General features: G+C 40.7%; 1 protein-coding gene across 2 annotated transcripts in view; it reads left to right on the forward strand.

Annotated features, from left to right (window-relative positions):
* LOC124797848 overlaps window positions 1-15,251 on the forward strand; it is a 60,252-nt gene that overhangs the window by 30,913 nt on the left and 14,088 nt on the right. The window contains exons 2-6 of one of the 2 annotated variants that reach the window (XM_047260907.1): window positions 3,120-3,256; window positions 4,623-4,887; window positions 7,495-7,706; window positions 8,330-8,573; window positions 12,334-12,569. In XM_047260907.1, coding sequence (XP_047116863.1) covers window positions 3,120-3,256; window positions 4,623-4,887; window positions 7,495-7,706; window positions 8,330-8,573; window positions 12,334-12,569 — 1,094 coding nt within the window. Of the gene's footprint in view, window positions 1-3,119; window positions 3,257-4,622; window positions 4,888-7,494; window positions 7,707-8,329; window positions 8,574-9,472; window positions 9,593-12,333; window positions 12,570-15,251 lie in introns of both variants that reach the window. The other variant, XM_047260908.1, reaches the window with a different exon arrangement.

The following is a 15,251-nucleotide window of genomic DNA, read 5'->3' on the forward strand; positions in this document are numbered from 1 at the left end:
GTACGGTTGAATCACAAAGACTGTTGCGGAATCATCCGTTACACTCTTTTGCATTGCCTTGTGAAGGCGGACGCTAGACGTATGTCGTTGCACCAGGTTCGTATTTTTACTCTTTCTCTCTTCTTCTCAGTCGACGGCAGAAAACTGTTATTCGTCAAGCGTATATGTTCCAGAAGCTACTATACAGTATGCGATGAAAGTATTTGCCCATACTGGTACAATTTTTTTTATATAATTATAAAATCAAATATTTTAACTTTCACATGCTGAAAGCTGTATGTATAGCATATGAAACATTGTAAATTACGGTATTGTTCGTATTCTAAGTTAATCTCTCTGCTTTCAAATACTGGTTGAGCTGCGTTGCACATCGTAGAATGGAAAGATAACACCAACTCTATTAGAACCATGCCCAGTCTTAGCTGTGGTTTTAAACTAGCCTTTTATTTGGCGATTGCCTTACTACATTACTTGTAAAATTGTTTTGTAATAAAGTCGTGAAAGTGAGAAACCCTCTGCTGAGAAATTATCTGTGTTATTCCGCATCTCCACGTTGCTTGTCATTTGCTAATATAGACTGGGGCTGTATGGATCTCTTTATCCATGTTGAGTTTTACGTTCGTGTGAATAAAATGAGACATACTTGGTTAAAAAATATTCCCCTTCTTCCTTTCCGTCGTGAGCTTACTGGCTTTGTTCTCCTAGAAACGACAGCTCCCTTCCAATACGTCACGACAGGTGCAGCTGCGGCTCTTTACCTCGTGTAGCGCGCCATACGGGCGGTCGTTGACTCCGGACAGCCAAAATCGGCACAGCACGAGCGCAAGGCCAACCGGGCGAAGCAAAGTCATCTGCGGGCAGTCCTCCCTGCGCATTGCACGCCGAATTTTTTGTTACGCATTCCTCACAGTATTAAAAAAATGGCTACGTACTGACAATATTGTTCTGATATTTGATCATCTGTATGTATTCGTTTCGAATTTTTCGCACTTTTCGAAAGATAAAACAAAATGGAGAAGTGTGAAGTCGCAAATCATTCACTCTAGTGGTGCAGCCACCGTGTGGTGCAGCTAAACATTAGTAAAACAGTGAGGCTAGGTAGCACCGTGGATAATCAGTTATAAACCAACTGTGCGGATTTGCGACAATGAAGCGCTCTATCCAATAAACAAAATTAAAAATCGCTAATACATTTCGATTGCTTCCATGCCCCTTCATATGACAATCTTAAGGTTTAAACTCATCTGTAAAGCTCTAAATCACATTAAAAGTTACGCAGTTCTGTGTCATATAATCTGTATATTTGTATCAGAATTTACACAGTTCAAAAATTTTAAATGTATGAAGCTACAGTACTTATGATTAATAAATTTAAAAATTAGAGACGATCTTTCTTTTGTTAATATTAGTTGAATGTGGCCATAGACAGAAATATACAGTTACGTGTACTAACACATTTTGTATGTTCTGCTTGTTGCAAAGCCATGATCAGCACTTTGCTTTTTAGCAATATGACGCTTTTTTATTTTAATTTAGTCAGACCCTAGTGGTAATTTTGGCACTCAGCAAAACACTTTCCATGGCAAATGTAGAACGCAGTCTGGTTATTAGGGGATGGGGAGGAGGAGAGATCATAGTTTGTTACCCCCCCCCCCCCCCCCCCATACCTATATTACTTTTACTTCTGATCACTTGTACGTTTAATCTGCCACAGATGTCCACAATTTTAACACTGAAATGTTATATAAAATGTTTTAGCATGATGGTAGTGGTGATTCATTTACTTCAGTCCTTACTACATTGCTTTGATAGAATATCAAAGAAGTAGCAATTCATATAAATATAACACCTGCAAAGAAAGCATTTGCCCAAAAATTTGAGAATTACCATACCATAACAAACTCTCTCAACACTGACAGTCACAACTTCCACAGTAGCACTGAGACTATGAACACAACTCTGAACATTATGGCTATGAGAGTCTATAAATGCTGTTTTTCAGTGGTTTCCATCAATGTTTGAGGACTCAACGTATCTCCCTCCTCCCCCCCCCCCCTTTTGTCCTGATCAGGTTTGTGTGTGTGTGTGTGTGTGTGTGTGTGTGTGTGTGTGTGTGTGTGTGTGTGTGTGTGTGTGTGTGTGTGAGGGGGGGGGGGGGATTTGTACAGAGTGTTTGATTTGTTGTTAACCATTACTGTCAGCCTGGAAATGTGTATCTTCACCCATTTATGCAGCTACAGTGTCACTGGTAGAGTCGTAAGCCCATCCTGATGGGTAGGCCCTCAAACAAAGAACTGAAATGTAGCTTGTAATTTATGGAACGCATTTCCATTTTGTTAAGAATTACTTTTCATGCTACTTCCTCTCTGAAAGTTAGCTTGTGTGTGTGTGTGTGTGTGTGTGTGTGTGTGTGTGTGTGTGTGTGTGTGTGTTTTCCTTTGGTTCTAAACGAGAGCACACTACTTTTCTCTCTTTTTCTAGTAAGAGCTGGCCAGTCTGTACCTTTCTGTGAAAGTGGGAAAAATAGTTGTCCAAAAAGATGATTTAGATGGTGTTTGGGAAGATATTGAAAAATCCTGCCTTATCGCATGGGAACAACTACTATGAAAGTAGTCTTTCTTACTCTAGAAAAGTGAACCACATGGACAACTTTGGAAAAAAACACTCACCCATCATCATCAAAATTATTATGCAGCTGTTTTGACTATAGTAGACTTTGATTAGGAAAGCATGCTTTGTAGTAAAAAAGCACAATAACCAAGGTGGGATTCATATTTCTGAATCACATGCAGTCCAAACATCTTTTCACTATACTGACCAATAAACAACATTGTCCAGTTTTGGTAATAGTAACTACACCTTGCTACTTCTATTTACACCACAAACCAAGAATAAAATGATCATTTAAATGGCTTAATTCATCAGCTTCTTTTTTGTATTGAAATAAGAAAATCACATTAGGCAGTACAGGGAAGTTGTTGATGATTGATGTCTTTCTTAACAATATACATCACTGGAAATATAAATTTCTCCTCCTCCTCCTCCTCCTCCTCCTTCTTCTTCAAGAGAGCGTACTTTCAGGTAAAAATTACAGCTGATCAATAATTTTATTATTTCAGAACTCCAGACTCCGGATAAGTTGGAATACAACTTCTACCCAGTTACTTCTGGTTCAACACAGTTCAAGGTGAAAACTCCAAATGACGCACACATTGCCTTGACAACAGGACCAGCAGAAAGTGATCCTATGTATGAGGTAAGCTGCTCATTACATTTAATGCAGAAATTTAACCCTCAACAGTTCGAGATCTTGTTCCCTGCTTCTCTCTTTTTGTAGACAGTGATCGTACAAAACATAGTGTGAGGCATAAAGGTAACTACGTACTGTGTAGTGGAGACATTGAGCAAGCACAAAATTAAAGTTTTCACTAAGCTTTCAGACAATGTTCTTCTTCAGAGATAACTGACAAAAAAATGTGGATACATACCAAGCGAGGCGTTGTTGGGTATTTACTGGTGTGATGTGTGGCTTATGAGCAGCTGCTCGACCATGAAATCAAAGTTTTCTCAACTCGCGCCTAATTGTCATAGTACCTGCATTGAATCCTGATGCAATTTGGAATTCCTGTGTTTTGTTCTGGGTAAATGTGTGCCTATTACATATTATGACCCTCTTCAACCGTTGGCAGTCTCTGTCAGTCAACAGACGAGGTCATCCTGCACACTCCACATCACATCGAAAACAGTGGACCCAGGGATGTTTAGGAGTGTGGAAATCTCGTGTAAAGACGTATGACACAAGTGACATCCAATCAACTGACCATGTTCGAAGTCCAGGAGTTCTGCATAGCACGTCATTCTGCTCTCTCACTACTAAGGTTGCTGATGTGGAGTACCTGGCAGTAGGTGGCAGCACAGTGCACCTAATATGAAAAAGTATGTTTTTGGGGGTGTCCGGATACTTTCGATCACATATTGTATGTGCATCTGCATTTTCCTACAAGTGAAAGCCCAGTTGTGTTGGTACACTGTGAAAAGCTAGGCTAAGCAATAAGTCCAGTCTACTTTGTGTACCTCTTTGCTGCTCAACACCTCGGCTATATGGTTGAGTAGTTATCTGTACACCTTCCATTTACATTCCAACCAGAACTTCCCAGTATGATATGAAAATACAAAAGATTTAAATCTAATATGCAATCATAAAGTGTTGAAATGAAGAACATACTATCACAATCATTGGACAGGACTCCAGCTATTTTTATAGAACCAGTGCAATGTCTACAGTTAACTAAACTGATAACATTTTGATGTAAACTGATATAAGATAGTGTATAGAAGAGGTAAGAAAATCCATACAATGAAATGCAGCAAATTAAATGGATGACATTTATGTCCAGTTTAGTAAGGCAAATGACATTATAAATAGTTAATTCAGCTTCATTGTGTGTATTTTGAGATTATGTTGGTAATCATGTTAACTCCATTATAATAACTATTACTCCATGATTCAAGCAAAATCAATCAAAGGTGAATTCCCAAATTAAATCTGGAATACACAAACTGGTATGTGATTTGACTAGCAGCATGCATTGCAATTAATATTATAAAATATTATTCCATAGATCTTCATTGGAGGATGGGGAAACACCAAGTCAATCATTCGTAAGAACAGGCAAAAGCCGGATAAGGTAGAAGTTGAAACACCAGGAATTCTCAGTGGTGACGAATTCAGAGGCTTTTGGATTCGTTGGTCAGCTGGATCAATTGCTTGTGGAAAGGAAGGTGAAGCCCACCCATTTATGTCATGGGATGATCCAGAACCTTTTGGTATTGGTTACTATGGAGTTTGTACGGGATGGGGTGCAAGTGGTTCATGGCTTCTAGAAGGTGAGTACAGAAATAATTTGGTAACTGAATCTAACAAAAGCATGATGCACTTAACTGCGTATTTGAAAGGTGCACAGTTGCATGCCAGTAGACAAAAGTTGTAAGAGAAAATCCATGTTCAGATCTGTTCATGTGATTCGAATCTTAATATTTTTGGAGAAATACCATCTTAAGAGACAGTTAAATTCTCCAATAAGCAAAGCTAATAGGCAAGGCACAGCTAATTAAAATTGCATTGTGAGCTATGCTATTAGCTCTATGAAATTTGTTGTTATGTATATAATAGCAATATTGGCTGTAGTTTGGCTGTTGTCTATGCTGGAACTGCAGAACATAATTTTCGTTAGAACCACTTTATACCCTGCTCAGCGAGTAGTACAGAAACGAAGAACAGAACAGATTGTTCAGAGACTCTGCAAGTTTTGACCGTGTGTATTGTTAGAGCAAACAATTCAAAAGCTGCAGAGAAAATAAATTCAGAAATATTCTACTATCATTGATAGGTCCTACTTATCAGAAAGAAGTCAATTTTTAACTGTATGTAACATGTTTGTTCTTTGTATACTCTGTTTTATGTACCTAGCAGTTATAACAGTCACCAGAGTAAATTTCATACGTTAAAGAGCAGAGGAAAAGCTGCAAAATTTAATAGCAGAAAAAACTTACAAAATGTATAATTCTTGTAATTAACTGATACAGATATTTTTCTTTTGCATGTTATGCCACATTTCATGGATCAACAACTGAGATTCTAATCACACAAGAACTGTAAATAAAATGTAACTGTAGAAAGCTCTGTACCACAGGCATTAACAATGATTTACAAATTAATTTTTTCGTGGTGGAGATCTATTCCTGCTGCTGGTCGAGTTATACTGGATTTCCTACAGTTGGCAGTCTTTTCTGCTGTAAATGTCAAAGCAATAGGAAATTATCAGTAAGAGTTCATGGAAGCTGTTCTAGAATAATTTTTCTGCTTTCAAAAATGTGCATAAAGGTTTTTAATGGTTTTTTCATATACCACTATGTTACTTTTTTATTGTGAATTTTATAATGGATCAGTGTTGCAAATAGTTTTTGAACTGGACTGCAGAATCTTTAGTTTGAAACACTATTAAATTTTTCATAAAAGTAAAATGAATTGGATTCACTGAAATGAAACCAACTCATTTTTGGGGATAAAGTAATGAATTAAATTTATTTCTTATACAAATCCAGTGTGGCATGGCAAGGTAAGCCATTGTCCTTCACCAACTGTTTGCCCAGTGGTGCTACTCACATATATTTTGGAAACATCAGTGACAGTGAAAGATGGTCAGGCTTGGAGATGCACTTGGACAGCCTAATGGTTAAATTGAATGCTTGCAAAAAGCACGAAATCTTGGTTAAAGTCCCGCCCTGACACAATTTTTCATCCATCATGGTGTGTTCATTTTCAAATAAAGAAACAGGTCTGCATGGAAGAAGCAAAACAAAATTTGTGTGTCACCATTTGGATCATGGTAGGGATGAGGTGAGTACACCTAGCACAAATGAATGTGGAAAACACCATAAAATATTGTGCAGCCAACAATTCTGTAAAGCTGATTTTATTCACATGTCCAGCAGGTCAATGATTCCATGTTTATTGACAATTTTTATTGATAAAGATCATTTCTCCATTAGATGCGACCATTGGTTTTAGTTGCACTCATTGACTATACATCACAGTCTGTTCTGTTGTTGATGATGATGATGATGATGACATGAATGCTTTGATGACATAAAAGATTTCATTATTAGCACCTGAGGATGGAAATGAGATGAAGCTCTCCAAGCACTGTGTGTAAATATGGAATCAAAATGACCAGACACCTGAAAATATGTCATCTAGTGATAGTAAGACTTCGAAACTCATAATTTTACAAAGATCAGTGTTAAAACATTATCACAAAGACATTATAAAAAAGTGTTTGGAGTGTGTAATCTTCTATTAAAATTGTGTTGGTAAAACATTTAGCGAGTTTGTCAAATATACCCCAAAACAAAAACAATACTAGCAAAATTAAGAAGAAAAATATTGGAATACATTATATTAATTACATATAGGATAATAGACTTATTTCCTTGCCATTAAAAATAAACAGTAGCTTACTGCCTTAATCTTGATGAACAATGTGATGAAGCCTTAATCGTGTTTCATAGTGTAGAACAGGCTGGTGGAAAGGAACAATATTTTGAATGACATTTATACTTCAAACAGCCATAAGAACAAAACATAATTTTAGATTGATGTAGATTTATAGATACGTTTCGTTCCTGGTGTTAGAAGTGATTTTATTGAAACATTGTATACTACAGAAATACTCGTATACCTTAAATAAAACTGAGATGAAATATAAATGTGGTACTCATAATGTGCTAAATAGTGAACAAAACCATTTGCTTCTGAAGTAAGGGAACAACAAATAGTGGAAAAGCCTTGACAACCAATTTTTGTTTCTGCAGAGCGGGAAATTATTTTAAAATACTGACCCTGTCTTCTTAAAGAGAGAATAATTTCCCTTGGCCTTAAGTAACATTCACACTAACCAGTGAAGCGTCTTAACATTTGAATTGTTTTATTAGATGGCTCGAAGGTAGATACACCTGACCGCCTGGAGTACAGATTCTTGGCGGTTTGTAAGGGTGCATTGGAGATAGAAGTTAAAGCTCCTTCAAATGCCCATGTTGCACTCACCACTGGACCTCGTGAGGCAGATCCAATGTATGAATTAATTCTGGGAGGCTGGAACAACAAAGAATCTGCTATCCGTCTCAACCGCACTAAGCCAGATAAGGTACTAAGTCCTCTAACAAAAGCACTATGTTGCCAGATTTTGAACATAATAAGTGATTCTAATGAAAGTGGCAACAATTCAGTTAACTATTTAGTAAGCTGTCTAAATTACCAAATAAGTCATTCAGTACTGTTCTTTCATAAGTGAGTTCTTCATTCTCCATTACTTCTCACCTTCAAACAGTATTTGTCCAATGCAAATGCTAACCTTCTAAATTCACAATAGACCGTACTAATAATCCTGCAGTTCTTATTTCTTACAAGTTTTGCTGCCACCCCTGAGAAATTTGTTAACCAAACCAACCACTTTCTTTCTGCATATAATAAAAAATTTTCTGTTGTTCTAGTCACTAATTTCTGTTCATGACCTACAAGTAATTACTTGCTTCTTTAACAACTTTCCCCACAGCTGTAGTATTTATACCATTGGTAGCCTCTATACTGAAGTCTGCACTCAGTATACATTAGATTTTCATTCAGAGAATTCTCAAACTAAAATAGTCTTACACTGAATTTATAAAAAAATAAAAATATCAAGGCCATAACTCTAAGCAACCTGTAACACAGTAATAAGTAGGTGTCCTAAAATTACCATTGTATGTGACACTGCAAAAATTTGAAAAGGTTCATCTAGAGACTCCTGGACTGCTGCATGGTGGTGAATTTCGCCGGCTGACTATACAGTGGGACAAAGGTGTAATCCAGGCTAAGAAGGACGGCATCGTGCTGATAGAATGGCGTGATCCAGCGCCATTTGGTATCTCGCACTATGGTGTGCGAACAGCTTGGGGGGCAACTGGTCACTGGAAAGTGCGCAACTCAATTCCAGGGTCAACGGGACCCCAGCATATAGTTGCACCTCGTGCAGGTATTAGAAGAGGGTGCACAGCCACTGATGGCCAGGGATTTATCAGAAATCGACTAACATATGCTGCCTCAACAGCATGTGCTTGTGCTTGAGGTTATCAGAGAAATCTCTCATTAACAGAAAATCTTTCTTCTTTGTGTGCTGCAATTAAACTAAAATTCTGGTGTATCGGACCTTCTTGCATTTGAAAACTGGCACTCATTTTGTGACTGAATGTATTGTGGACTGAGACTGACTCAGTTTTAGATAGTTCATGTAGTCTCAATGTTTTTTCCTCTAAAATTTTAAATTCTGCAGTTCTAGCCTAATTGTTCCTCAACAGCTTTTGTGTGCTACTAGAATAGTCACACGTTACACTTGTGAATGTGGGGACAAAAAAAATATTCATGGAACAGGTAATATTTTGGACTCAGTGTAAAATGTGAATAACAGCAGTCAGACTGTCAGTACCGTGAAAGTAGAATAGCAACTAAAATGCATTTACTCTGCACCTGAATTTGTCATAGGAACATTAATGAAGTACTTACTGTTGCTTATGCATGGCTGTCATAAAAAGAGCAGATACATAATTATGAACTTGCAGGAAACATTACAGCTTAAAATAAGCTGTCACATGCATGGTTTCATTAAAAAAGTAACCTACTACTTCAGAGTTTAGAAGCAAACAAAAATAATTTACATGCTTCATTTTAAAGTGTGATGGAGGAACAAGGTAAGTGAAATAACCTTTTTAAATGTTAACACAATACTAAAGGTGTCTGTCTTTCTCTAACATGTAACTAAAATGTTGTAGTATGTGGTATTTAATTTAATACTAAACTAAAAGTTAAAACTACAATTAAGGAAGGAGCAAACTTGGGATATCTGCAAAAGGCATCAGATTTTGCACTTTATTTCAGTAAATGTAGCAGGCTGGAATATAGGGTTACCTGCAGCAGAATTTTTTCCATCTGCCCTGTCTCCACCAAAAGGGGAAGCACACTCTTTTATACAAGCAGAGATATCTCAAGGGCTTTATGGTATGTGGAAATAACTATATGTAGGAACATTTTGTTAAAGGCCAGCGCAGAAAGCTGTGGAGGGGCAACCAAGGTTCTGAAAGCTAACAAATCTGTTAGCTCTGATATGCATCTCTATCAATTATTGTTCAGTAAAATCTTTGGATTGTAGTTTATGCTTAGATTAAAGCTTTTTTTGAAGGTTACTGCCCTTCATTGGCCAGTTGTTTGTCTACTTGTGTTTGTTTTTTCTTTTGTTTGAAAATTATCCTTATAAATACAAGTTCATAATCAAATAAAGAGATATTATTACAGTACTAGCAAAATAAGTTCTTGTTAATATAGAAGGAGGCAGTATCATTGAATGTGTTCAAAAGTTGAAATATGTGTAGCTTTCAGAATCAGTGGTTCTCCTAGCTAGGAGAAAAAGAAGTCTTTCTAGAACACTGATGTGAGACTCACTTTACATTTTATGTTTTCATATAATTGCTTTTTGTTAACACTCCCACATAGACATTTCTGGTTGGTGAACTCATTCATTGAAGATCACTGTGGGTATTTTAAACTAAAATGATTAAAGGTTCCAATACAAATTAAAGCATAGAATAAAGGAAAGTCTACTACAGACTTTTACTCAACTGAATGAGTGTTAAAAGTACAAAGCACACAAATGTAAAATATTGAAATAGCATATTTAAGAGAAAAAAGAATAAAGATTTTAGTTAATATCTGCTTTATGTTCATTATAAATCTCCCCCCCCCCCCCCCCCCCCTGGCCCCCTTAGTAAGAGCTTCTGGGCGGAGCAAGTCACTTGAATTTAGATGACTTTAGATCAGTATTGACTTATCTCCAGTTGCAACCAGCTTTGTATATGAAACAATACTGTGTGCAATAGCTTTGCAATACTCATTGTTAAATGCTGTTTCTTTTAGCCACTCAGTAATTTGCAGGAATAATTATCATAAATGAACATGAAACATTGTTATAGTTTAAGCAAATTTCTTATGTAATTGTTATCTGTGTGTGATTTCTGATTTAAAGAAGCATGGAATGCAAGTATGTGTTTCCTGCACTACAAGAGGCAAAGGAGATGTGTTTCCTCAGCACCATTTCTCTACCTGTGGCTGCCTGAGTGTGTGGTGGGGCATACTTGGTCCACTACTTGATATTTAGAATTCATTTATACTTGCTAGTATTAGTGCCTATTGTTTAGAGAGCCCTTAGAAATGGAAGGCAGAAAAGGCCATTTCACACAGATGGGAGTATACCAATAAAGCTGAGTAGCATTAAGGTCTGGAGACTTTCTAGGTCACACTGTTCTTAACTCATTGTGCTCCTCAAAGCACATGTAAACAAATGAAGTCAGTAACTTGTTGGCATCATCTAGTGGCTAGTGGTGTCGCCTTTGGATCACGGGGTCCCGGGTTCAATTCCCAGCCGGGTTGCAGATTTTTCTCTGCCTGGGGACTGGGTGTTTGTGTTTTCATCATCATCATTCATGACAGTGGCTAGATTGGACTGTGTAAAAAATTGGACTGAGTAAAAATTTGGAATTTGTATGGGTGCTGATGACCGCGCAGTTGAGTGCCCCAAAAACCATTAATAATAATAATAATAATAATAATAATAATACTGGAGAATATTTGCACAAGAATGAAGACCTATGGACATCACATGACAATCAAAGGTGATACTGATATCCTGATGTTTCTTGACACTCCAAGTGTAAAGAGTACACAATTCTTTATTGCTTCCTTAAAGAAAGTTGCCATATCAAAGAATGACATAGATAGCATTGATACTGTGTCCTTTCTTTCTGATTAATAAAACCACTGATTACATGAGACTACGGCTGCCCTGTGAAGAGGATGGTGGGTCATGCTAATGGGTTCAAATCATGTGAGCTGTTGCTCTTGCAGATACTCATCAAAAAATCTGAAAATGTGGTGTATATTATTGTTCACTTAGCACACAAGCTGCATTACATGAAATCATCTTTATATTTGTACTTGCAGATACCAACTGGCTTGTGACAGTTACAATAATGTAATTGGTCTAATGTGAAGCTCTCATTTGAGTGTATTTACAACAGGCTATTGTTAATTGAAACAAGCTTCAATAGTAAATCCATAAGGCAGTTTACATAAAATCAAATTTTTAACACAATTTTACTGCACTGTCAGTTGATATGTGTGGGTCTTCTGAAAGTATGCATAATTCATCATTTTGTTAATATAAAGACCTCAGGACATTTAAAAACAGAAATGACATTTGTAGTGACATTTCTTTGGAATTTTCTATGAGTTGCTACACTTTGAGTCAACAAAATTTTGATTATCAGTGGCATAAATTAGCTCTTTGCTTCTTATGTCAGAATAGATTCGTATTATAAGTGTGCTAACATAATTTCTGCATTCTGTTGATAAAATTAATGAAAGGGACAACACATACTGCAGTGAAACATTAGAGATATGTAAGAATTACAAATCCATTCCCTCAGCTGGGACTAACATGGAAATTACCCTCTCCGTGCTGTTGTCCCCCCCCCCCCTCTCCCCCCCTCACCACCTGTTTCCCCCCTTGTTTAAAAGGATCAGTTGTGAAAAGTCTTTTGTGTAAAATATTTATCAGAAATCAATGATGAAGGGAGCAAGTAAACTACAGAATCCAACAGGACAGCTTTCTGCTTGGTCACACAATCAGTAGTCTTACTCTTATTAATAATGTTCCAGTTATTTCATTTTTTATTTATTTTTGGCAGCTCCTCAACCTGGCTGGAGTCTTCCATCTGCTCCAAGTGGTGGTGCTGCAACTTGGGTACCTGCTAGGGCAGGTGAAGTGCCACCAGGGGCTGTTCCCGGTGGATATGACAATGAGCAGTTGTACGTTGGTCGTGCTCGTCATGAGGGTGCATTGATTCCTGGGAAAGTACATCCATCTCATGGAGTCTGCTACGTTGCCTGGGGAGGTCAAGAACATGGCAAAGAGGAATATGAAGTACGTACACATGGTTATACCATGATCAGCCGAAACATTATGACCACTGACCTACTATTGATTTAAACCCATGCAGGTGGTAGCAGCATCACCCGGCAAGGAATAGGAATGACTGCTACACACACACACACACACACACACACACACACACACACACACACACACACACACACACACATAGTCTTGAACACATGGTGAAACCAAGATGAAACTATGTCCAGACATTGTGGAGTTGGGCAGCCACCCCTCATTACAGATGTCAGAAGTCTAAGTTGGGCAGTCTGGTAAAACAGGACAGGCACTGAACTGTGGCAGAACTAACATCAGACCTTCATGCTGAGCAGAGAACAAGTGAGTCTGAACACACCATAAACCGAACACCCCCCTGCGGGTTCGGGGGCAAGAATAGGCCCGCGGTATTCCTGCCTGTCGTAAGAGGCGACTAAAAGGAGTCTCAAATGTTTTGGCCTTAATGTGATGGTCCCCCTTGGGGTTTGACCTCCATTTTTCAAAATTCTACAGAAGTACGAGCCTTTTGGGGAAGGACACCTTACATGGTGTACCACTGGTCCTAAGTGCACTAAGACCTTGGCACTCAGCATTGCACCGGCGTTGTCACCATACCCATTATTCCTCAAATTGGGCCTAAACGCCTGATGGGTTGTCCAAGTTACGCCCATAGTGCATCTCCATCTGCACCAGCGATCATGATGGACTTTCCATGGCACCAGAAATCCAGCACGGTAGCCAGCCCGTTGTGGTGGGGTCGTCATGTACCCTCTAGGTTGTAGCCCCCTGACAACACAGGGATCGTACTGCCGATACCTGAGCTGCACCCTCCCCACGTTGGCCAAGGAGTAGATGCCCGTCTCCTTGGGGCATCAGGACTCCCGGCAATGGTCATCCTGCCAGGTGGCCCTTGCTGCGGCTGGGTGGCGCCCGTGGGGAGAGCCCCTGGTCGGAGTGGGTGGTATCGGGGCGGACGTTTCGCACATGAAACGCCAACACGTATCAGGTCGCTCTGCGGCCGAGTCTTCCAAAAGAAAAGGTACCGTTTCTAGTTCTGGTTCTCCTGCCCTTTCCCCCTTGGCCACTCCATGGGAGGAGGGACAGGCCCGCCGGCTTGGGGCGAAGTACTTCCACCGCTATTTGGTCTGTTCTCGAACAGATGGGGGGACGTTCGCTACCTCCAAGCCCATGTTCTTTGTTCAACACATTGAGGACGTCTTCGGGGAAATCGAGGCTCTCAGCAAGATGCGATCAGGGTCCGTTCTTATCAAGACCACCTCTGCCACACAATCGGCGGCACTCCAGGCGTGCGACCGCCTAGGGGACATCCCAGTCTCCATTGTCCCACATCTGGCACTAAATAGGACGCAGGGGGTTATTTTTCATCGTGACCTCCTGCTACAATCTGATGAGGAGCTCAGGGCCAACCTGGAGCGCCGCGGCGTGCATTTCGTCCGGTGAGTCCAGCGTGGCCCCAAAGACCGTCGCATCGACACCGGGGCCTTTATCCTCGCCTTCGAGGGGGACGTTCTCCCGGAGAAGGTAAAGGTGATGTGCTACCGGTGCGACGTGCGACCTTACGTCCCGCCTCCTATGCGCTGTTTTAGGTGTTTGCGCTTTGGGCACATGTCGTCGCGGTGTGAGGCTGAGCCCCTTTGTGGCGACTGTGGACGTCCTCTTCGTGAGGAACATACTTGCACTCCACCACCTCGGTGCCCTAATTGTCCTGGCGTCCACTCGCCTAGGTCCCCAGACTGCCCCGCCTATCAGAAGGAGAAAAAGATACAAGAAATCAAAACTTTGGATCGGCTCTCTTATTCTGAGGCCAGGAAGAAGTATGACCGCCTTCATCCCGTGTCACTGGCCACTTCGTTTGCCTCAGTTGTGTCCACTCCTTCCGCTGTATCCTCACCTCTATCCTGTCCCCCCTCCGCCTCCTCTGCCCGTCAGGGGGCTCTGCCTCCGCCTCCCAAATCCCTCCCTTCCAACTCCTCCTCCCCCGCGGCCCCCACCCCCCCTGCCCCAGGGGCCACCCTTCCTCCTCCTCCTCCCCCCACGCCACCTGAGAAGTGATCCTCTTCTCAGGCGTCCATCGGGGAAACGTTCCGGACCCCAGCTTCCGAGGTCCGGCGTTCGAAAACGGACCCCGCGCGTGAGGACCTTCTTCGGGTCCAGCCCACCATCCCTGTGCCTCCTCGGCCTTCCAAGAAGGCCTCCAAGAAGAAATCTCTATCCCCCTCTCCACCCCGGCGCGTTTCATCTGACGCTTCATCCGTGAGTCGCTGCTCCCGGCCGTCCTCAGTTTCGCCGGGACGCTCTGCTGCCAGGCGTTCCGCCGGCCTTTTGTCGGCAAATGATGCGGCCCCTCCTACACAATCAGGGACAGCGGCCGCAGCTGGCGACGAGTCGATGGAACCGGATCCGCCTGCCGTCAGTTGTAGCGTTGTTGCCTCGCAACCTGGCCCTCCGCGGCCATCGAGGTGACCAGCTCTTCCCCGTCTCGTTCCCCCAACTTTTTGACTAGCAATGGCGTTGTTTCATTGCACTGTCCGCTCGTCCTTGGTCTCCAGGAAACCAAGTTGCGCCCGACTGACCGTATTGCCTTTTCCCACTATACCTCGGAGCGGTATGACCTCGCCCCTGTGGACGGTATCCCAGCTCATGGTGGGGTCA

Source organism: Schistocerca piceifrons, chromosome 5 (genome assembly GCF_021461385.2).
Source record: "Schistocerca piceifrons isolate TAMUIC-IGC-003096 chromosome 5, iqSchPice1.1, whole genome shotgun sequence".
In the NCBI taxonomy this organism is placed as follows: domain Eukaryota; kingdom Metazoa; phylum Arthropoda; class Insecta; order Orthoptera; family Acrididae; genus Schistocerca; species Schistocerca piceifrons.